General features: G+C 41.6%; 1 protein-coding gene across 1 annotated transcript in view; it reads left to right on the forward strand.

Annotated features, from left to right (window-relative positions):
* The window catches only part of Pon3 (paraoxonase 3), a 36,345-nt gene that overhangs the window by 4,218 nt on the left and 8,101 nt on the right, over positions 1-24,026 (forward strand). The window contains exons 3-5 of the mRNA XM_057780069.1: positions 7,146-7,201; positions 12,780-12,945; positions 21,024-21,150. Coding sequence (XP_057636052.1) covers positions 7,146-7,201; positions 12,780-12,945; positions 21,024-21,150 — 349 coding nt within the window. The remainder of the gene's footprint in view (positions 1-7,145; positions 7,202-12,779; positions 12,946-21,023; positions 21,151-24,026) is intronic.

Consider the following 24,026-nt stretch of genomic DNA (forward strand, 5'->3'; position numbering starts at 1 on the left):
CATTCCAGAAAAGTCTTATTGCAACAGAAAGCGTAAATAGCTAGAATATTACTAAATGGAAACTGAGCAAGAGAAGGCAACTAGGTATTTAAACAGAGATAGCTAAGAAGACATTAGTCTGGAGTCCAAACTGTTCCACGGCAGAGGGTTTCATGCAACACTGTAGGCACACTGGAGGACTTCTAGCAGGGCGCAGCAGGCACACAGCTAAAGGAAGCTCTGCTTTGCTTTTCTTTTTTTTTTTTTTTTTTTTATTATATATTTTTTTTTATTCTTTTTTAATTAAAATTTCCAACTGCTCCCCGTTTCCCATTTCCCTCCCCCTCCTCCCACACATTGCCCCCTCCCCCCACTCCCCTCCCCCATCCCCACTCCTCTTCTCCTCCCCCCAGTCCATTCCCCCTCCCTCTCGCTACTGAAGAGCAGTCCAAATTCCCTGCCCTACAGGAAGACCAAGGTCCTCCCGCTTCCATCCAGGCCCAGGAAGGTGAGCATCAAAACAGGCTAAGCTCCCACAAAGCCAGTTCATGTATTAGGATCGAAACCTAGTGCCATTGTCCTTGGCTTCTCATCAGCCTTCATTGTCCGCCATGTTCAGAGAGTCCAGTTTCAACCCATGCTTATTCAGTCCCAGTCCAGCTGGCCTTGGAGAGCTCCCAATAGATCAGTTCCACTGTCACTGTGGGTGGGTGCACGCCTCGTGGTCCTGATTTCCTTGCTCATGTTCTCCCTCCTTCTGCTCCTCATTTGGACCTTAAGAGCTCAGACGGTTGATCCAAATTGGGTCTCTGTCTCTCTCTCGATCCATCGCCAGATGAAAGTTCCTGTGCCATTCTCAGCTTTGCTTTTCTTTACAATCAGATGGGTTTTGTTTGTTTGTTACTTAACTTATTTTTAACTTATTTGTGTTTGTGTGTGTGTGTTTGTTTGCTTGTTTGTTTTACTGGGGCTTGGACCCAAAACCTCATGCATATGGGTGTGTGTGTGTGTGTGTGTGTGTGTGTGTGTGTGTTCGCTTGTTTGTTTTACTGGGGCTTGGACCCAAAACCTCATGCATATGGGTGTGTGTGTGTGTGTGTGTGTGTGTGTGTGTGTGTGTGTTCGCTTGTTTGTTTTACTGGGGCTTGGGCCCAAAACCTACTCCTGGGTTGCATCTACCACTCAGAGTCTTGTTCAGTTGTTCAGGCCTTGGACTTGTTGTGTAGCTCAGTCATGCCTTATGTTTGCAATCTGCCTGCCTGGACCCTGCAAGTAGCTGGGATTACAGCTGTGCCACCAGCCTCAGCTAAGAGCAAACTTACAAAATTAATTTATCCTTTTTTGTATGGTTATTTTCCCCCTTTCTCCTTTCCTACTCCTCCTTCTTTTCTCATCCTCTGATTGTATTCATACACTGTCTTCCATGTAACCATGGCTATGCAATCCTTCTCCCTTGGATTCCCAAGTACTGGGATTGTAAGTGTGCTCAGTTTTCTTACAAGAAGGCTTAGAAGGTCGAATAATTCTTCCTTCAGTAAACACTACCTCTATTCTTTCCTTTTGCATTAACTTTGTCTTGTTTTCCAAGGCTATGAGGGTGAGGATGCCTTCAGCAAGGAAGTTATGTGGCATCTCTTGGCAACTCACCAAAGCTACACTTGAAACATGAGTTCCCTGCATCAGATCTTTCTGTGGGTAGGATTATCACATTTGCGGGTTTGTATGTGGTGCCTTTCTGCCTTGCATCATTTCTGCACCTTCTTGGTCTCCAAGATTGCTGCTACTCCATAGTGAATTCCATTTGTTTACTTAGCTGGCATTTCTCCAAGGTGGGAAATCATAAATTATATAAATAGCATATAATTTTATATAAAATATATTATTATAAACACAACTTATATAAACTATATAAAATAATAAAACTGCATATAGTAAACTAGTGGAATGACACTCTCTTGGGGAACTATGGGAAATATTGAAGAAAGAAAGAAATTATTAATGAAGGCTGATGAGAAGCCAAGGACAATGGCACTAGGTTTCGATCCTAATACATGAACTGGCTATGTGGGAGCTTAGCCTGTTTGGACGATCACCTTCCTGGACCTAGATAGAAGTGGGAGGACCTTGGTCTTCCTGCAGGGCAGGGAATTTGGACTGCTCTTCAGTATCGAGAGGGAGGGGGAATGGAGTGGGGGGAGGAGAAGAGGAGTGGGGATAGGGAAAGGGGAGTGGGGGAGAGACAGTATTTGGGAGGAGGGGGAGGGAAATGGGAAACGGGGACAGGTGGAAATTTTAATTAAAAAAAAAAAGAAAGAAAGAAATTATTGAAGTGATGGCAACTCACTGTAGGACTGAAATATGTAACAGTTACTTCTTCAAGAGCTTTGTGACTGAGGGGTTTGACCATAGCTGTGTACTGAAAGGTATGAGGAGAACCCAGAGGACAGGGCCCTGTAGCTCCCTCCCACTGGTTTCCCTGTTGATGAGATTCCTGGTGTGTGGGGAGTGGGGGTGGAAATGCTGTCAGTCCAGCTACGCCGCTTTCCCTCCTTGGTGTGAAATAGTCTCCATGCTCTGGGGGAAGCAATGAAGAACAGAGCCCCCCTGGATGCTGCATGTTAGGCCAGGGTGATGCCATCATGGGAGATATAGAAAACTGCATTTGGGAAAGAAAAGGAGCCAAGTCAGAGATCACACAACTCAGAAAATCTTGTAGAACCGTTAATTAAGCAAGAAGCTAAATTGCAATGTGGGTTTTGCATTGATAAATGCCTTTAAGTTGAAAATAATGTAAGTAAAAATGCATTTTGGGCCCCTAACTCACCGAGCATTCCCAGACGGGCTGTGCGGGAGGATCACTGTAGAGTCCATCATTTCCCTCCTGAATGGGATCAGCCTCTGCTGATATGGCTCAGACTCCAGGGAGAACTGGGAAGATCAGAATTCAGAACTAAGGGTAATATTTCTCCTGAATGGGTTTCGTTTTCATTTCTTTGGGGAGTTGAAATCTCCTAATCATATCATTATAAACTGGGACACCTATACTCAGAGATAACATCCATATCATTTAACTCCGAAATGAGGCAAAGTTCAAATTACTAATCTGCTTACTTATTAAGTGAAAGAGCTTGCCTCGAGGGCATGCACAACAAAAAAGGCAGGTGTTATGTAGAATACACAGATATGACATGGAATTAAACCCAGCCTTGTTCCCAAAAAACTTTCAGTCAAATAGGATATTAACAAGCAGACACGGGGCACAGTGTGAAAAATGTCATGATCAAGGTCCCACAGGCAGCAATGTTTGCATAGAAAGATGGATGCTAAAGCCAGGAAAGCTTTGGAAAGCTGAAGCAGTGCCCCCATGCCCTGCAGACCACTAGGGGTAAGGAAGGTGCAAGGAAGGGCTAAACCAGGAGGAAGACGTCTGTGTGTGTGAATGTGTATAAATGAATGACTCTAATGCCATTCATAAACTACTCAAGGAAGCATCCCATAGCTAGAATTGATCCAGAAAGGCAGGATCAATGAGAATTGAGCCTAGGCCAAGGTGTGGGTGGATTTGAATCTCCACCAGGGACATGGGATTTATACTGCTAGCTCCCGCAGGCCTTTGGAAGGCTTTAGACAAAGAAATGAGAGGGTCAACTTGGTAGTTGAGAAAGATGAATATCAGTACAGGCAATAGGCTAGGGGAACAAAGTTGACCTATTAAGAAACTATTGTAGAAACTTGAGAGTACATACATGACAAACAAGGGTACATACATGACAAAAAAGGGTACATACATGACAAACAAGTGATGTCTGGGGATGAAAGAGAAAGGAGGTGGTAAAGATAGCTCCAAGTTCCCTGCTCTGGGTATCTGAGGATAGACACCATTCATTGTCATTGAAAGATGGAAAATATGAAGGGAAGAAACTTCTAGCTCTGTTTGGAACCTGTTGTACATGAGGAACCAGTGGAATGTTTAGCATCAGGTGACTGTAGAAGTCTGAACTTGCAAGAATGACTTATGCAGATTAGAGAATCAAGAGCACCGGGGTGGCACCTGAGAGCACAAGACTGGGCTGTTGCTTGCTGTGACTGGAGAAACAGGCAAGGGCAGACAGACCTTATTCTCTATTCAGAACAGAGTGAGAGATAAAGGCAACAGGAAATCACGAAGGACCGAGCAGAGAGATGGGAGAATCCTCAGAAAAGTAGCCAACCTGTGGTGTTGAAAATTGCTTTATTCGATGTGTGGGTTTTCCCAGTGTGCATTTCACTCCATATGGAAAGAGTATCAAGTTTTTCAAGCCATCTGGGCACCAGAGATGGGTAAATCTTGACTAATTCAAATGCTTAGGAAATGGGAAGCTCTGGTTAGTTTTACCAGTTGGGGGTAGTTTCTCCCGTCTCTGGTTGTCAGCACTTGCTGCTCACCATTCTATTGGTTTAAATTTACTTTTTCTTCAGCTTTATTCTCGTTTTCTTGTCCTCATCCACCCATGCTCTCTCCCAGTTGCCTAGTGATAACCTAGTAATCTGTTTCCCCAGGTACCTGTTTCCCTTGGGTTCCAATTAGTGTGGCTGCATAACAGACCACCCCACACTTAGTGACTTTTAACAACAAGGCTGGACATAGTAACACATAGCTGTAATTCTACAGCTTGGGAGGCCGAGGCAGGAGGATCATGTGGTCAAGACCATCCTGGATTATGTAGGGAGACACTGTCTCAAAATAAACCTAGAAAATCCTAGCTATTTTTCTTATGATATTGGCAGGGCTTTGTGAAGAAAGTCCAATTGTTCCATTTGCATTAGCAAAGGTGACTCAAAGTTGGTAACAAGGCACCTGGGATCCTCTGGCTTTTCTCCCCATCTTTCTTTTTTTTTTTTTCTTATATTTCTGAATTTTATTTTGTATTATTTACATAGTAGCATTTTTTATTAATTAATTTATTTATTTAATTATTAAAGATTTCTGCCTCTTCCCCGCCACCACCTCCCATCCCCCCCCCAATCAAGTCTTTCTCTCTCCTCAGCCCAAAGAGCAATCAGGTTTCCCTGCCCTGTGGGAGGTCCAAGGACCACCCACCTCCATCCAGGTCTATTAAGGTGAGCATCCAAACTACCTAGGCTCCCACAAAGCCATTACGTGTAATAGGATCAAAAACCCATTGCCATTGTTCTTCAGTTCTCAGTAGTCCTCATTGTCCGTTATGTTCAGCGAGACCGGTTTTGTCCCATGCTTTTTCAGACCCCGGCCAGCTGGCCTTGGTGAGTTCCCGATAGAACATCCCCATTGCCTCAGTGTGTGGGTGCACCCCTCGCGGTCCTGAGTTCCTTGCTCGTGCTCACTCTCCTTCTGCTCCTCCTTTGGATCGTGAGACTTCAGTCCAGTGCTCCAATGATGGTCTCTGTCTCTGTCTTCTTTCATTGCCTGATGAAGGTTAATATTCAGGATGATGCTTATATGTTTTTCTTTGGGTTCACCTTCTTATTTAGCTTCTCTAGAATCACGAATTATAGTCTCAATGTCCTTTATTTATGGCTAGAAACCAAATATGAGTGAGTACATCCCATGTTCCTCTTTTTGGGTCTGGCTTAACTCACTCAGGATAGTGTTTTCAATTTCCGTCCATTTGTATGCAAAATTCAAGAAGTCATTGTTTTTTACTGCTGAGTAGTACTCTAATATGTATATATTCCATACTTTCTTCATCTATTCTTCCATTGAAGGGTATCTTACACCTGTCAGAACGGCTAGAATCAAAAACACCAATGATAGCCTCTGCTGGAGAGGTTGTGGAGAAAGGGGCACACTCATCCATTGCTGGTGGGAATGCAAACTTGTGCAACCACTTTGGAAAGCAGTGTGGCGGTTTCTCAGGAAAGTCGGGTTCAACCTACCTCTCGACCCAGCAATACCACTATTGGGAATATACCCAAGAGATGCCTTATCATACAACAAAAGTATACGTTCAACTATGTTCATAGCAGCATTGTTTGTAATAGCGAGAACCTGGAAACAACCTAGATGCCCTTCAATGGAAGAATGGATGAAGAAAGTGTGGAATATATACACATTAGAGTACTTCTCCCCATCTTTCTGTTCTCTACATACATTGCTCTGTGGCTTTGAAAAACCAGACTTTTGTGTTTCACTTCAGGGCATGCAAGGTACATCCTGGAGAGAGGGGATGGGGGCTAGATGGGATAGAAGAAAGAGAGGGAGGAAGAGAAAGGAAGAAGGAACATAAGGATGAAGAGGAGGGAGAGATTGTGCCAGGGCATCTAGGGCTCACATTTAGCCTTGCAAGTCACATGGCATTACACTCACCCCATTCCATTTGTCAGGACAGCTTCTGAGTTCCCTCAGGCTCAAGGGGAGAGAATACAGTGAAATAGTGTGACTGTCACATCTTCACAGGAGCATTTGACTGAACTCCGATTCTGCAGAATACAGTCTGCTGTATCAGACAGTCATCACATCCGAATCAGCTCCTTCCCCAAGTCTTATGAGGTCTTCTCTCTACTAGAACCCATCCTCCCCTTCATCCCACTCACACATTGCATACTCCTTTCCACAGAAATGCTCAAGGCTCCGATGGAGAAAGTGAACTTACCCAACTCCTCCTAATGAATCTCCTGCCACAACCTATCCCAAGAAGGAACATTATCACACGGATTACCTGTTGGCTAATTTCTCAGTGTGGTTGTGCATGTTTCAATCTGACAGGCTGTAGAATGGGGGACATGGTAGGAGGGAGACTTCTCTGGAAGCTTTTCCGTGATCCCTGAATTCTCTCATTCAGTATGTGAGGAGCAGCCATTCATAGGGAACAACACAGACTTTCTCAGGACACCTCCTGCAAGTTGTAACTTAAAGAATCAACCTAGGACATGAATTTCATTTTATACAGTAGTTTGTTTTGCACTTTCCTTCAGAAAAATGGAAATGTAAAGAGGAGTTTAATGCTCGTGGAGATGGACTCAGGGGTGCTAACAGAACAGCAACTCCATCAGTGGGATTCCTGAACATTACAGTAGTTTCCCAAGTAAATGGGTGAAACCATCAATGCGCTTTTGAAAATTACTCAAAAGTTTAGGCCATTGAACTTTTTCTTTGAAGGCTCCACATATGCATTTTTGTGATTATTTTCTGTTTTGTGTTTTTGCAGAGAATGGCTCTGAAGATATTGATATACTTCCTAGTGGACTGGCTTTTATCTCAACTGTGAGTACTTGCCAACCAGTCTGATGCTCACATCAATAGCAGCATAGACAGGGCATTAAAGTTTCCAGCTTGAGATGCCAGATGGACCCCTACATGTTCATCCCACCTCTGGGTAGAACAGTCAGCTACAAAAGCCAAAGTGCAATCTGGAAGGCTAATTAGCACACCGCAGGCACACCTGACTCTGGCTGCCTCCTGTGGTAGCTCACTGTGCGCAGCTGCATCCTTGTCTACGGTCTCTGGAAAAGTGCATTGATGTCCATTTGACTCTCAGGATGGTCTTCAGCTCTGTCTAGTTGCTTCTCAGTTTCATCACTGCCTTATTGAGTGCCACCTCAGTGTCTGATAGTCATCTTTGCATTAACCAGTGTTCTTGCCATGCTTGCTTATGTATGGAGTGCTATAAGTTAAAGAGTTTAACATCAATACTTGTACTCCCAGCTATTCCTTCAATGTGTTTCCATGAATAGAGAAGAAACTGTATTTTGTTCTCAATACCACTTTGACAAATGTTAAATGACCAGGAAGCTATGCTAGGGGATGGGGAAAAATCAGTAAACAAAAGAAAAGTGTTTTTATTAGATGTTGAAGACTGTCCTGGATCTATCAAGCCAATAGCACATTGGAATAGGGTCTGAGGTTTTGCTTGCTGGTGTTGTTCATATGGGTTTGTTAGAGATTGAAGCCAGGGATGTGTGCGTGTCAGTCATAAACTCTACTTCCTAACTAAGTCCACAGTTTGATTCCAATATTTTGAAAAATTGGATTTACCACAATTTTAGTGTGAATTAATTTGTGTCTAGAATTACATATGGAAACATTCAATTTTCCCCAAACCACTAACTTACATAAATTCTAAATTTAAATACTTTTGGCTCGAAGTAAGGCATCCTAGGGAAGCATGGCCCAAGTTTCCAGATTCTTAAGTTGGCAGATAAACTACAGAGAAGGGCACAGTCAATTTTAGATGGTGGGAGGCAGGATTCTGTTTCTTCACTTTTCCTTCAAACTCAAAGATAAAACTATCTGGAAAGGCTCTTTTTTATTGGCCTCAGTTTTCTACTGTCAAGTTTGATTTTCAGGGCTATGCTGGACAGACCAGCAAAAGTGATTATCATAGAGTTAGGAGCTGTGTTTGCTCTTAGGAAATGCTTGTTCCTGCCGTATGCCTCCCCGGCAGCAGAGCTGCACAGCTCTTGCTCAGCAGAAAGGGAGCATTCTCATACCAAACAGTGCATGAGAGATGGTAGCACCCTTCTCTTTGCATCGCTCTGCAAATTAGGAACTCCTACTTGAAGCTTAGGATTTAAGCTCTTTGCTCTTTGCATTCAATATCTTGTTCTCCTGGGTCTTTCCTATGACCTTCTTGCCTCTCTTGACAATGTTCAGATTCAGAGTTATTCTATGCAAATACATATTCTTAGCCTTTCTAAAGTGACAAGGATTCTTCCATCCTCCCACTTTGCCAGCTAACTTCTGTTTCTCAGTAAAGCCTCCCTGTGGAGGAATGTGGCTTCCTCAGCAAGCCTTCTCTGGTTCTGCTGTTGGATGTGGATGGACCGCATTATCCTGATATTTTCTTGTGACATCATGTGACTTTAAGTTCCTTGAAGCTGGATCTTGGATATGTTTGTTAATACCCTGTTGTTGGGGTTTTCTGTCCTGCCCAGTTACCACAGTCGTTAAGTCCCATAGAAATCACACAGAGGTCTACATTAGTTATAAACTGATTGGTCCATTAGCTCAGGCTTCTTACTAACTCTTATAACTTATATTAACCCATTATTCTTGTTTATGCTAGCCATGTGGCTCAGTACGTTATTCAGTGAGGCAGTCACATCTTGCTTCTTCTGTGGATGGGACAGGACTGCCGAGGAATGGATTTCCTTCTTCCCAGAATTCTCCCGTTCTCCTCACCCCACTTCTACTTCCTGCCTGGTTGTCCCACCTATACTTCCTGCCTGGCTACTGACCAATCAGTGTTTATTTAAAATATAATCAACAGAATACAGACAATTGTCCCAATCCCCCAGGCACTAAGCAAAATACTAGACATATGAGGTCTAATGATGAATAATGACAAAGGAAGGTTTCAGTGAATGTCCACAAATACCTTCAGTACATTATGGGAAATCACAAGCTGATAACTCAGGGTGACTGTCTTTATTTTCAGTGATATGTAGTAGGAGTGGAATTGTGTGTTGTTACCGGCACACAGCAGGATTGCTGCCACCAATTCTAGCCAACAGAACATCATGAAACTAACCCTCAGCCTCCTCTGAGAGTGTTTCCTTAACACTCTTATTCCAGGCGAAGTTTATGTGCAGTGCCTTCCTCCTGTTTCTATCAAATATTTTTCATTCTGGTCTCTTTGTTTGGATGATAGTGTCCTCCTATGTTCCCATGATATTAAGGTACTCGTAGAGATCATTTTTGTATTTATGGTGTGGCAGAAGGAGGCTGTACATGAATGGCAGCCATATGGCTAGATGTCCTTAACGTTTCCTCTTTTGTGTTGCCAGTCTCTGAGCCGAAGAACTTACTGATGGATTAGATGTAGAGAGGGCAGCTGAGAAGTGAATTCTATGGTGTGACAGAATAGTGACACCCTTAGCTGAGAAGAACAGAAGTCCTGGGAGGGAGGGGTTGCAGGGATGACTTTCACTTTGGTTTTTGACAAGTTGGTTGAAAGCTGACCTTAGAAGGGAGTTGGGGTGGGGTGGGGGGATAAGCTGACCTTAGAAGGGAGTTGGGGTGGGGGTGGGGGATAGAGGTGGGGGGTAAGCTACAGCACGAGAGACAGGCTGTGGGCAAACATACGTGAAAATCACTGAGGGACACGAAATAACTGAAGCTTTATGAACGAAAGCTATAAGGAGAGAGCACAGGGGAGGAAGGGTTATGAGGACAGAAGGAAGACAAGTCTAAGAGGCAGAAATCGAGACAGAAATTCTATTTCAGAACTCTACTTCTGACTTTTGGTCATGAAGGAAGGAGGCATTCTGTAGTGTCCAGGGCCCCAGTGCTGCCGACAGAGAAAGAAGAAATGCAGTCAAGGAAGACACTTGGAGACTTCTGCACGACCTGGAATTAGCTTCTCCATAATACAGGAGGTAGAATGTTCGTTCCAGTGAAAGGAGAGTGGGTAATGAGGATGCGTGATCTTTCTAAGAAACCTCAGGGGAAACAAGGAGATAAATACATAGTTGAAGAAATTCAGGGAAAGATTTGTTTCCAGGAATGAGAAATGGGAACAAAATTCCAGGCCACAGATTAAGTCACTAATGAAAAATAAGGAATAAAGCAAGAGGGGGTGGTGTCCTACAGAGTAGGGGATCGGGACAGAAATGAAGAGCAGGAGGGTGTCTCTTCCTCAAGACATGACGCAGAAGTGCTGACAGTCATTCACAGAAAGGAGTCAGAGGCAGTTGACATGAATTGCCATAGTACTTCCAGAGACGTGTGCGCTCAACCACCACTCAGAGTGACGCAGAATGGGCTGTGGACTTCATGAGATGAAATGCATTGAGGATACGTATGTGGAAAAGAGAATGGGTTGTCTGTGAGGGTGAAAGAGAAATCAGAGTGACAATGTTGACTGCAGGTGATGCTGGGATGCAGTCTTCAAAGTGGCTGCGGATGTCTTCCTCTTCTTGTCATAGGCATAGCATAAGTGACGGGGTTTCACTAGAGTCTTTATTATAGCATTTTGAGGATTTCCAACAATTTATTTTGATCAGATTCATTTCCACTCTTCTCCCTAATTCTTCCCAGATCTATGTATGGTACCCATATCCTCACCTTTTCCCAACTTTCCACCTCTCCCTCTTTTCAGTTGCACACAGACTTCAGTGTGTGATGCCCATATGCTCACTGGACCTTGGTTGACCCACCAGAGGCCATAGTCCTAAAGGAAATTTACTTTTCATCTCCCAGCAGCCATCGAGTGTCAATAGCTTCTCACAAGCTCCTCCATGCTCCCTGCTAGAATGTTGACTGGCTTGCTACTGTGACATAGCTGTCCCATTTGTGGCTGAAGGTGTGTCCTCTTTCTTAAGAGCTTGGCCAGTATAAGAAAGAGCTGAGAGAGGACCCGCTAAAGAAGCAAATGATGTGGCTTTATTAGAGAGGTTCTTTACTTGGTGTGGACAGAATCTGGCCTAGAAACACAATCTGAGAGTAAGGCCCTGCCTATCCCTCCTTCGGGCATGGTGAAGAACGATCCTGCAGGAATGGAGAACACTGCTCTGATGGCTTCAGAGACCTCCTTCCAACAATACTGAGGTTCAAGCCTTGGATGACAAGGAGGATTCTAAGAAAAATTTGGAGGATGAAGTGACAGCTAAACAGTTAAGATCACTTAATGCTTTTACATCAGCATGGCAGTTCACGTCTATCTAAAAACTTTAGTTTCATGGTATCCCACGACTGCCAAGGGCACCTGACTCACATGTGGAACACATACATGCATATACTCAAACATGCATATACATAAAGTAAGAATGACTAAATCTTTTCAAAACACTTGAAGATATGGATGGGGACATGCAGAGATTCCCACCTGCTCCAAAGTGAGAGGGCAACGGAAGGACCAATAAGTAAGTATATGTATTTGCAAGGGTAAGAGCAGAACGAGAAACAGAGAGAGACTGTGGATTAGAAAGGAGAATATTTAGATTAGTGATTGAGGGGGAGGAAAGAAGCTGGTCTATTTTGAGTTAAATCAGAGTGATGGGGAGATATGTGATCATGAAATAACTGTTTAATTCTTGGTATAGAATAAACCAACCTCAAGGTTTGACACAAGGAACTGGGGTATGTTAAAGGTTCAGTACCTTGTGGGTGTCTATTTTTTGTGATAAATACTTAGTCCTGTTGGTCGAAAGGGTCACTGTCCAAAGTTTTAGAATAAACTTTGTGTACTCATTGGAGTAAATATTCAAATTAGAATTTTCAGAATTCCTATAGGAACAAAATAAATCAGAAGTCATTATGATGCTAGCACCCTGCACTGAATTGTGGCTGGTGTCATTTATGACTACATAGTATAAGTAGTGAAGGGAAAAGAACAATAAAATTAAGCCACACACCTTGTAGCTATGCTTCAGGAAAGAAAAATTTCAGATATCAAGATCGGAAAGATCTTAGCCATCAAAGTTTCAGTTGTTTCATTTTATAGATGAGTACCCCGAGACCTAGGCAGACCAAAGGACTCCGAAAAAGTAACACAGCTTGGTCCCTGGCATTGTAATCTGTGGTTTAACTCTTCCTAAACTGAAAATGGTTCGTTATCTCAAATATGACTCTTCCTGTATTCATAGCCAAGGTTGGAATGACATTGCTGACCCCCTTCCCCCAGATCAGATAATGGCTACAGCTGACAGAGTGAAAAATCCTCAAAATGGAAATGAAGTGCAGAACCTGGAACATTTTTGTTTGGCTTTGAGATTCTGACTTCCCTATGAAAATGTCATTTAAATAAGAGTGTGTGTATAGACTTTCATTTAAATGTGTGTGTGTGTGTAAACTGACTCTTTAAATATGCATATCAGTGTAGAATGACTCTCTGTTTCTAAAGGGATTAAAATATCCAGGCATGCCAAATTTTGCACCAGACAAACCAGGAAGAATTTTTCTGATGGATTTGAATGAACAAAATCCAAAGGCACAAGCGCTGAAAATCAGTGATGGATTTGACAAAGAATCACTGAACCCGCATGGGATCAGTACTTTCGTCGACAAAGGTAAAACCAAGTGACAAAGAATAGGGGACGTGGAGGGAGAGATGCCATAGATCCCTTCTCAGCATCTGGGTTACCGGTAGAGAGCAGGTGCTAGTCCACCAAAGAAATGGGCACAATCTTTGCAGAAATCTTAATATGCACAAAAAGCATTTTAAAACATTTTTCTGAAAAAGAGTGGATAGGAGAGATTGGAGGAAGTCACTCTTTTTCTTATTTGACTAACATAACCTGCTTGAATACTGTTCAGAGAAATCAATATACAAACTTTTGAAATTAGTAATATAACACTCAAAATCATAGTATAAGGGCAAGCATAGATATATGTCATTCGTGAAAACTGAAACCATAATTTTGTACCAAAAAATATTGCAAAGAAAGTGAAAAAACCTAAGGAATGACAGATAATATCTGCAAAATAATATGTCTGGTTAAGAGAGCATAATATATATGTGTATATATATATATATATATATATATTACTGTGAGAAGACAAGGCAAACTAAGGGGGAAAGGATTTGACTTACAATTCCACATCGCTGTTCATCACTAGAGAAAGAACTCAGTGCAGGAACCAGGATGTAGGAGCTGATGCTGAGGCCATGGAGGAGTGCTGCTCACTGTCCTGCTCATCATAGCTTGATTAGTCTGCTTTCCTGTAGAACCTAGGATCACCAGCCTGTGTTTGGTACCACTCACAAGGGGCTTCCACATAAATTACTAATTAAGAAAATGCCTTACAGCTGGAAATTATGGGAGCATTTTCTCAAATGAAGTGCCTTCATTTTCAATGAATCTAACTTGTGGCAAGTTGACATAAAACTATTTACACACAACTTAATACCCAAAAGACAAATAGCCTAATGTAAACATGGACAGGTATCTGAATAGACATTTAGAGTAGGAAATAGACAAATAGACTAGGAAAGTCTACAAATTCTCATTAAGATATTAAGAGGTGTTTGACATTTTCAGCCTTTTGAGAAATGCAAATAAACTCAAAATAAGTCACTTCTCCTATCCACAAGGATGACAATAATAAAAGAGACAAGAGGCTGGGTACATAGACCAGTGGGTAACAGCACTTGATCTTCAAGAAAAGACACCCTAGTTTGAATCCTCAGCACCTACCTAAAAAACCAAGTATGGTTGTTTATTTCTGAAACTCCAGTATTGAGAGAGGAGACTGGTGGGTCCTCAGAGTTCACCAGCCAACTGTTGTAGCCAAAATAGTGAGCTTCCAGTTCAGCCAGAGACCCTGTCTCAAAGCAATATGGCAGGAAGCAATAGAGGAAGACACCCAGTGTCCTGTTTTAGACTTGATATCTACTCATGTGCAAACAGCTCACATATATGCATGCACACATGCACATGCATGAGCATACACATGCACACACACTCACCTGTGTTGTAGGACAAGTGGCGGGCTGTGTCCCATCACCCAGCTAACTTAGCCCCCAAAATAACAACACAGAATTGGTATTAATTAAATTATTGCCTGGCATATTATATCTAGCCTCTTCTTGGTTAATTCTTACATCTTGATTCAACCCATTTCTAATAATCTGTGTAGAACTATGAGGTCGTGGCTTACCAGGAAAGATTCAGCATGTCTGACCTGGCAGAGGCTCCATGGCAGCTCTCTCCCTGCCTCCTTTCTCCCAGCATTTAGTTCTCTTTTCCCCTCCTACCTAAGTTTCTGCCCTATCAAAAGGCCAAGGCAATTTTCTTTATTCAACCAATGAAAGCAACACAAATATCAAAGGACCTCCTACACCATTTCCCCTTTTTCTGTTTAAATAAAAAAGAAAGACTTTAACTTTAACATAGTAAAAGTAAAATTACATACAACAAAACAGTTATTAGGCAAGAATTACAGTTAAAATATTTATATCTATTTTATCTTTTATCATAGCAATGGAAAACTATAACTATGACTATCCATTCTTCAACTCCATCAAAGACTCCAGAAGGATATAGTATTACCTAAGTACACAAGAAGTAAGCACCTTCCAAAACTCTAGAAATGACAGAGATATCTCTCTTGTTGGACAGTCACCCAAAGTTATTCTGTACCATTGGGGCATCCATCTTCAGCCTACAGGCCCATAATATCCAGCAGACATTTTCATGAAGCAGGAAAATTCAAAGACAGTTCAGTCACTTTCTTTTGTATCCTACAGAATGTCTTGCAGACTCTTTCATGAATCAGGAACCCCGAAGGATCATCTCACCTATAGGAAAGTTCTGCAGTCCTCTCTCTGTGGGTTCTTCATGTGCAGGCAAGAGCAGTTTCTTGCCCAAATGACTATCAAACTCCATAAGGAACCCATCTTCCTCAGGAAGTAGCTTGGTGCTGCCAGGAGAGATGTGTCTCATTGTCATAAAAAGCCCTAAGTTATTAAAACATTTTAAATGCCATATTCTGTAGTCTTTGAAAGATATGAAGAATGCCTATCCATCTGAAATATATCTATGCACATCTAGAAAATCTAATTACATGACTACAAGCTTGACTATTATTGATGATTATCCATTAACAACCTATATTTCCTAATTATACGTTACATTTTTTTTATTTATTTATTTATTATGTATACAATATTCTGTCTTGTGTGTCTGCCTGCAGAGCAGAAGAGGGCATCAGATCTCATTTCAGATGGTTGTGAGCCACCATGTGGTTGCTGGGAATTGAACTCAGGACCTTTGGAAGAGCAGGCAATGCTCTTAACCGCTGAGCCATCTCTCCAGCCCCCTATACGTTACATTTTTAAATGAATTACACAATCACAATACCTTAATCAAGATCGGAAATACATATACATATAACATAATTGACCTTAAATTTATATCAACAAAGCAAAATTCATACCAATGTAAATTATTCATTTCTACATCATATCCCCCTTTAAATGTAAAAAAAATTATAAACAATATTTGGGAGTATGGGCACAGTTTTTTCTCTCCAAACTGCTTCGTGCTCTATGGGGGCACTGTTAATTAGGTCTTTCATGGTGTATCCTGTTTGCTAGGTTCATCTCAGTCGGCAGTTGAGCAAAGTAAGTTTTTGAGAGTATTTAAAGCAACCTTTCAGGAGGGCGTGGTCTATTATACCATATTGGTCTAGAAGCAATCCACAGAGTCTCATCTTCTGTGAAAACAAAAGAACCTCTTTTCCAAAGCATCATATACTTAGACCCAAATTTTGAAGTCAAGATACCTTTATAATATACGTCCTGCTTTATCTTAGCAGCCCACACAATGAGATGTGCCTCTGTACTTAGCTCCTTTGCAGTCAAAAATTTCAAAGAAAATACAATAATATACATAATTAAGATTCTCTGTGAATTTTCCATTTTTACGTGGCTCATTTTTCTTTATTTCTTTTAATCTATACCTATCTGTACCCTGTCTCTTTAAAGACTTTACTTTATGACTTTTTAATACTTTTTCTTCTCTCTCACAAGCCTACATATGTCTATCTAACACTATGACCAATTTAGAAGTCTTTTATGTCTGAATCTGTCCTATTGCATTGTCTTTAATTCTCTACTGTCTTGAAGAGCTTTTAGAATGCTAAGCTCTTAGGAATCTAAGTTGCAACAATCCCAGGTCAAATACAGGTACTGCCTGCCTGCCCCGCCCAGTCCAACATGGCAGAGCCACTTGTGCCTCTGAGCCATGTGCATTGCACTGCTAGCATGGAGGAGCTGCTCTGGATGTTGGCTCCACCTCTCTCCAGTTTCAAAATGATGAACGTACTATTTCTGCTAGCTCTGGGGCCACCAGGTAGGAGTCACACTCAGCACTTTAACTCTGAGACTGAGCGTGAGGCAAATAAACTCTTCCTTTCTGAGTTACAGCCAAATCTGCCATCCAGAGCACTGTGTGGCCTGGAAACATCTCTGTGTATGGCGGTGGGAATCTACCATGCTCTCCTACCTGTCTAAGTCTGTCTAGGCAGGAAGAGCTGAGCCACAAGCATATTCTCAGATACTTTGTTCCTGTCCCTAAGTGGACACACAAACATCCAGGCCCAAAAATGCCATTTAAATGCTTAATAGCTGGTATTTGTGCCAGTGGTGCAGCCCAGGAAGCCACATTTTAAAATGGCGCAGCTTTTTTCCTGCTGCTATTGCTGAGTTGGGAAAATTTCTCTGTGGCACCCCACCAGCACACAGCACAAAGCTGTGTTAAACTCTATATTTGTGTCTAGAATTATGATCAAGTCCTGACTGGAGTTTCCTGTGAGTCTTGATCATCTCAGGCAGCAGTCTTGAACCTGTTCTGGAAGAAGAACTCAGATATCTGGGCCATCTATTCCTACCAGAGATTTCTCAGGTGGTCTTCCTTGATCAAACCAGGATTTTTCTTAACTCAGAATGAATTCATAGCCTCTCATTTCCTGTGGAAACAAAAGCAAAATCTCTTCTCCAAAGTAACATACCTTTTTACTTCAATTTTGAAGTCAACATATTTTCAGAATATATATCTTGGATTAATTCTGCAGCATTATAAACAATTATCTTTTAGCAGCTGTTGCTCCTTCCTCATCTTACAAACAATTCAAAGAGAGGATAATAGCATACAGTATCAAGATTCTCTGTATATTTTCCATCTTTACGCCACTTTATTTTAACCTCTATTTCTTTAATTTTATTTTTAGTTTTTGAGACAGGGTTTCTGTGTATCTTTGTCCTGGAACTTACTCTGTAGACTAGGCTGTCCTTGAACTCACAGAAATCCACTTGCCTTTGCCTTACCAGTTCTGGGATTAAAGGTGTGTGCTACAACACCTTGAACCCACAGAGATCTGTCTGTCTCTGCCTCCCAGGCATTGAGATTAAAGGTGTGTGCTACCACATCTTGAAGTAACAGAGGTCAATTTACCTCTGCCCCTTGAAGTCACAGAGGTCAAGCTCTACCTCCCATGAGTTGGGATTAAAGGTGTGTACCACCACACCCAACTATTCTCTTTCTTTTTTACTTTAAAAACTTTAATCTTTAGTCTGCATATATTTTTAACACACTGTAAACCATTTAGAGGTTTTCTTCGACTTTGAATCTTTCTTTTACTGCATATCTCTTTTTTTTCTTACTACATGAATCTTTAATTTGCTAAGGAGTATGGAGAGGATTAAATCCATGTCTTTGATGGCTAGATCCAGCCCATTTCTTAGGTTTCTGAGATTTCAGCCTCATGGCAGAGGTACTGGCTGTAGCCACGTTTTATGCCACAACTCTATGGTGTTTCAAGGTCCCTGCCAGCAAGCAAACTGCAGCATTCTGCTCACAGACTACATTCAAATGCTCTGGAGTCAGACCTCCTGCCTGAAAGAGTTAGAGTTTGCCCTGGCAGGACAGCCCAGAAAGCTGGTATTTTAAAATGGCGCAGCTTTTTTCCTGGTATGGCTGAAAACTGAAAAGCATGCTGTCAGCTTTTCATCAACACCATTTAAGTGTTTCGTGGCAGGGCCTCTTAAAGAGCTGCACACATGCACACACACAAACACATAAACACAGTACAAGCCAAGATGTTGAGAAATTGGGCCCCATTTTGAAATGATGCAACTCCCTTGGCAAATGTCAGTTCCAAGTGTGATGTTATCACGTGGCATGGCAGCTTCACTCTGTGGCTTGTGAGCAACAGAACTGGAAACACTTCCACACAAATGTGACTACCCAAATGTCATAGCAGCATTCCTCCTAGCACCCACATGCCCACTAGCTGATGAATAGGCTGCATGATTTCTCCAGTAGAGCACCATATGACAATAGAAAGAATGAGTTGGGGGTAGGTGCTATGACACAGATGTACTTGGAAATGCTACACTACATGGAAGAATTCAGTCACTAAAGGTTATTAATTGACTGATTCCATTTACATGAAGCATCCAGTAGGCAAAATTATACCAACAAAATGTAGACCAGTAGTCGACAGAGCCTGGAAAGAGGGGGAAATGGAGAGAAACAGCTAAACAATGAGGGATTGCTTTGGGGCTCATGCAAATATTCTGGAGTTAGGCAGTGGTTATTAATGCACAACTCTATGAATATACTGAAACTCCCTGAATTTTACATGACCAATTTTAATGACATATGACTTATATCTCCAGAAACTCCTTCCAAACAAGTCACACATCATCCACTCTGAAAATAACAATCTCTGATACATTTTGCTTATTCATAGCCCTTAATACCAAATTAATTTAAATTTGCTGTATGTGTGAGTCCCTCGAGCATGCAGGTGCCATTGTAGAGAGTGGTTTCTTCCTTCTCTAGCATTCTTTGTTTTTCTTTACTCACTAGTTTTTCCTCCTTTGTCTTCTCTGGGCATGTTCACCATAAAAGTGTGTGTCACACATTTATTACTGGAATCTGAGGGTCAAGAACAGTGACTGAGACAGACTAGGAACTGAGCAAGCAGGTGTTCAGTGGCACGTGAATATGGATTTTGTGGGGCGGGCAGCTTTTAAACACTCCACTTAATACTTCTTAAAACGTTTCCACGGAGAAGCTGGAGTGCAGAGAAATGCAGCCCAGTGTTGACTTGGCTGAGCAAATGGCTGCTTCAGAGTGAGAAGCCAGGTGGTTTTACATACCTTGTGTCTTTTATGGGGTAAAACTAGGGAACCACATTGTACTTAATCCCCTACATCAAACCTTCTTTGCCTGACACTGTGCTGCATAGGATGTTAGAGTTATCAGCAGCTGGTATTCTAAGATGGGATTAATTTGTGGATTAACTTCCAGACTTATATGTGGACTTCCAGAATTTGAATGTAGTATGATTGACAGCCCATTTTATTCATTTATTCACCTTTCTTAATTAAGGGACTAATTCACCAGACCAAAACATTACACAGAAAACAGTCAGGATAGAGTGAGGAGATAAAACATAATTATCTTTATAATTATCTATGGAAGGAAGATCCAGTAGAAGCATAAGAATGGGTAAAGTCAGGGCAGAGAGAATGATTACCATACTCCATCTTTCAAAAGCGTCTGCTTAGGACCTGAAACCCAACCCATGTTCTGTTGTCAACAGCTGGGCCCTATAACACAGTAAGATCAGACCAAAGAAGAGATTTCCCTGTTGGGGAGCAGCTCTCCATATTTTGCACAGAAGATCTCAGTGTCCTCAGGGGTTCTGAATGTAAAGTTTGCATGTGAGGACTCAGACTTGCCTCATTACATGTTTGGTGTCTACATGAAGGAAATGAAAAGGGACAAGCATAGAATGAGTTTCACAGCAAGAGGATGGGGCCAGTCCCTCAAAAACTCAGACTCTTGCCTTGTGATAAGTCCGCAAAGGCCACTACTGTCAGTCTCACAGCAGTTGACATTCCAGAGTGAAAACAGCAAGGTGGGGACATTTTTGAGGCCGATGATATGCAGAATTAGCTGGTTTGTTTCCTTTGGCATATTGACTTTTCATGTCCACTAAGTTGCTACTGAACCTCGGGCATTTGACTAGTGCTAGAAGTTCATTGTGTAACTGGAGAACAATTATGTTTGCTTTAACACAATCACATGCCCTGTGATTTCCTGAACTTCTGTTGAAATGTCAATATTTGTGACCTGTCCTAAACATTCTCAGTAGAGATTAGCTTGCTTTCAGTCATGTATTGGAAGACCATCCAGGGAAATTATAGGTGTTCACCTCCCATTGTAATGCTGTAGCCTCTCCTTAGAGAGGCTCTACTGGTGAGGCCGGAGACCATTGCATGAACACTTCTGTTAGCTCTGTTCCTTGGTGTTGGTAAAAATCAGTGGGTTACCTGCCAGTTTGAGTTTCAGTTTCTTCAAAACAAGAAGGATCTAGCATTGGTGTTATTGATCCATCTAATGGACATGCAAGATACCTAAAGGTAGTGTGCAGGTCTATATAGTCCCAGTCACTCCAGACTGGAGCCTAAAACTTCAAGGTAAGTCTGTGTAACACAACAAGACCCCATCTCAAGACAAAACCAAAGCCTTGGGAGGTTATCAGGTTTTTAAAGAAGTCTATTAATGGTTGCAAGAAAAGTAAACTTGGAAATTCCATCTTTCTTTGAAATTATACCTACCCACCCCTTTAGACAACACTGTGTATCTTTATGTTGTGAACCATCCTCACATGGATTCTACTGTGGAAATATTTAAATTCGAAGAACAACAGCATTCTCTCATCCACCTGAAGACTATAGCACACGAACTTCTCAAGAGGTAAGACATTAAAGCCTTGCGTGTGCTGTACTTCTATTTACTTTCCACTGCCTGGGGGCGTTGTTTGTTTGTTTTTTGGCTCAGTGGGCATTCACTAACTTTTGTTTTGTAGTAGTTTTTCCTCCAGAGTTTTCTAGAGTTTCCCATGGTGAGATTTGACTAGAAATTGCTGTGTTCAGCATTGAATGTCTCTCTATTTTCCAACTTTTTGAAAGCTCTTTAATCCTATAAAGATGCTCAATTAGATTCCCAGCTCTAATTTCAATGTCTTTGCCACAGCAATTCAATACTATGTTCTTCTTAAACACCTACTCCCTCTTACAGTTTCCGTGTAGATGGCATTCTCAGAGCCTTACCCACAAGGTGTTAGAAACAACCTCCAGAAGGCTTAGTTCTCTGTACTCAGTTTTAAAAGAAAAATTTGATAAAAAATCAAACAAACAAACCTGCAGGCACTAATAAAAATAACCTTTATTAAATGTTGATTGTGTACCAAGTGTTATGCCAAAATACTTAAACTGAATTTTCACGTAGCATTTAGTAACAAACAAGAGTAAGATGAGTCTTGTGGAAGCAGTGGGCCAGGTGGGGTCTCTGAGTCAGTTTGTGCCTGGCATAATCATCATGTCTGCCTGGGTCCCTCAGGGCTCCATGCTAAATTTTTAATTTGCAATTATCAACATTCTTACTGAATTTAGAAAATTAAAATTTTTAGTGGCTAGCCCAATTTAGCTCATAAATAACAAAGGATTTTTCTTTTATGAAGGAAGCATGTCACTAGGTACTGAGCCACAGTGGACCAGAACCTCACAGGATTTCTGGGGAAGAAAACATCACTTACGTTGTGCCCGAGTCTCAGAGTAAAGTGAGCTTTTCTCGTAGAGCAGGCTTACCTCATTGGTGGGTTATGAGGAGCATATGACCTCACAGGAGGAGTACTAGAAAACGCCCCTGTAGGAAGACGTTCTGAAGGTTTCAGTCCTAGGACACTTAAGTCAGAGATCAGCCTGAAGTAAAGAATGGAAAATGTTATTAGTTGAATTATGTCCTGCAAAACTGTAAAATATTTCCCATTATCCAAATTCCATATGTCTAAAATTTTATATTAAAATATTTGTTTAAACTCCTATCACATATACCTCAGATGTGACCTTACTTAAAAAAATAACTGCAGAGGTAGTTACAAAGTCTTACTATAGTACACATGATAATATGTAATATATATATATATATATATTATATATGTTAATCAGCTAGAACGCAGACGGATACAGAAGACGGTGTACAATAATAGATACCATACCAACACTGGAGTGTGAGATCTCCAACTCACTGAATGCTGCCTCAAACTGGAAAAGTCAGAAAACAGGTCTTCCCACAGCAACTTGGGAGCAGGGCTCTGCTAACATTGCTCTGCCAGCTCCTTCATTCATGCCCTCACTCTATAGAACTGTGCCATAATAACTTTTGTTGTCCTAATACATACAATTGATGGTAGCTTGTTATGGTCGACCCAGGAAATACATACGTGGGGAAGCATGGGAAAGCTCTGTCAAGTCAGGGATGACACAGCTGAAGAGGCCACACGAACCTCATTTCACAATGATCTCACCAAGGCAAGAAAGAGGGAAGAGTTTACCATGCAATATCATCTCCTCTTAGTCCCCCTGGGCCTCCTCACTCTTACTGTGCCCACTCATTCATGTTCACGTCCAACTCGGTGGCATCCTATGATTTGACAGTGACAAGTCTGTAGTGGGAGGCAAGATGCCAATGTAGAGGGCAAGACACTGTGAAGTGGCACCCATGGGAGATCTGTCAGACCCCATCTCCCCAGGACTGGTTGAATTTACTCCTTCTTGGCAGTGGAAAGAGTCAAGCGGGGCTTCAAGGATCTAAGGAGGAGCTTGTGAGTGGCTGTAACACACACAGCACAAGCACCAAGGGGGAAATAGAGTCACAGGAGGAAACCAGAGGGATTTGATGCAGAGTGCCCGGCAAGACTAATGTCATTCGTGATGTCACTGGAGATCTTTCAGAAGAAGGGGCACTTAGGATGAGTCAGATACGATGAACAGGCCAGTGACAGGGTACACTGTGTGAAAATTACAAAATATTTCTCTTCCTTATCCAAATTTCCCTTTCCTAAAATTTTATTTCTTTAAAACAAAACAAAATAAAAATGCTTTGGGTTCATGAGATGGCTTCATGAGTGAAGGTGCTTGCCATTGCTGGCAGCCTGAGGTTGGTCTCCGGGACATACGTGGTGGAAGGAGAGAATGGATTTCAGCAAGCTGCCCTTTGACCTCTGCACATGCACTATAGCAGACGTGCTGCAGAACTCTCGGGTATATATATATATATATATATATATATATATATATATATATATATATACACACACACACAAAATAAATCTAAGATATTTTTCATCTTTCTTTTTAATTTTCAGCTCACATTTTTCTTTTCCCAAATATGAGTGTTTATGACTCATTGGTTGAATTATAACATTAAACACTTTCTTGAAAGAAAGAACAAAAAGGACTGGGTGTGGCACTCTCATAAAGCAGAGGTAGGCAGATCTTTGAGTTCAAGGCCAGCCTGGTTTATAGAGTAAGTTCCAGGACAGTCAAGGCTGTTACACAGCCTTGCCCAGAAACAAAAAAACAAAACAACAATATGAAAGAGAGAAAGAGAGATAGAGAAATATGTATAGAGAGAGAAATAGAGAAGAAAGAAGGAAAGAAGAGGTATCACCTATTATCCTACCCGTTTAGAGATAGACTTGGTTAGCCTATAATGACAGGAAGGAATGCCTATGGGTCAAGCTGTGTGTGTTTTTTTCTCACTCAAGCTGTATGTGTTGATCAGGACCT

Source organism: Chionomys nivalis, chromosome 1, assembly GCF_950005125.1.
Source record: "Chionomys nivalis chromosome 1, mChiNiv1.1, whole genome shotgun sequence".
Classification (NCBI taxonomy): domain Eukaryota; kingdom Metazoa; phylum Chordata; class Mammalia; order Rodentia; family Cricetidae; genus Chionomys; species Chionomys nivalis.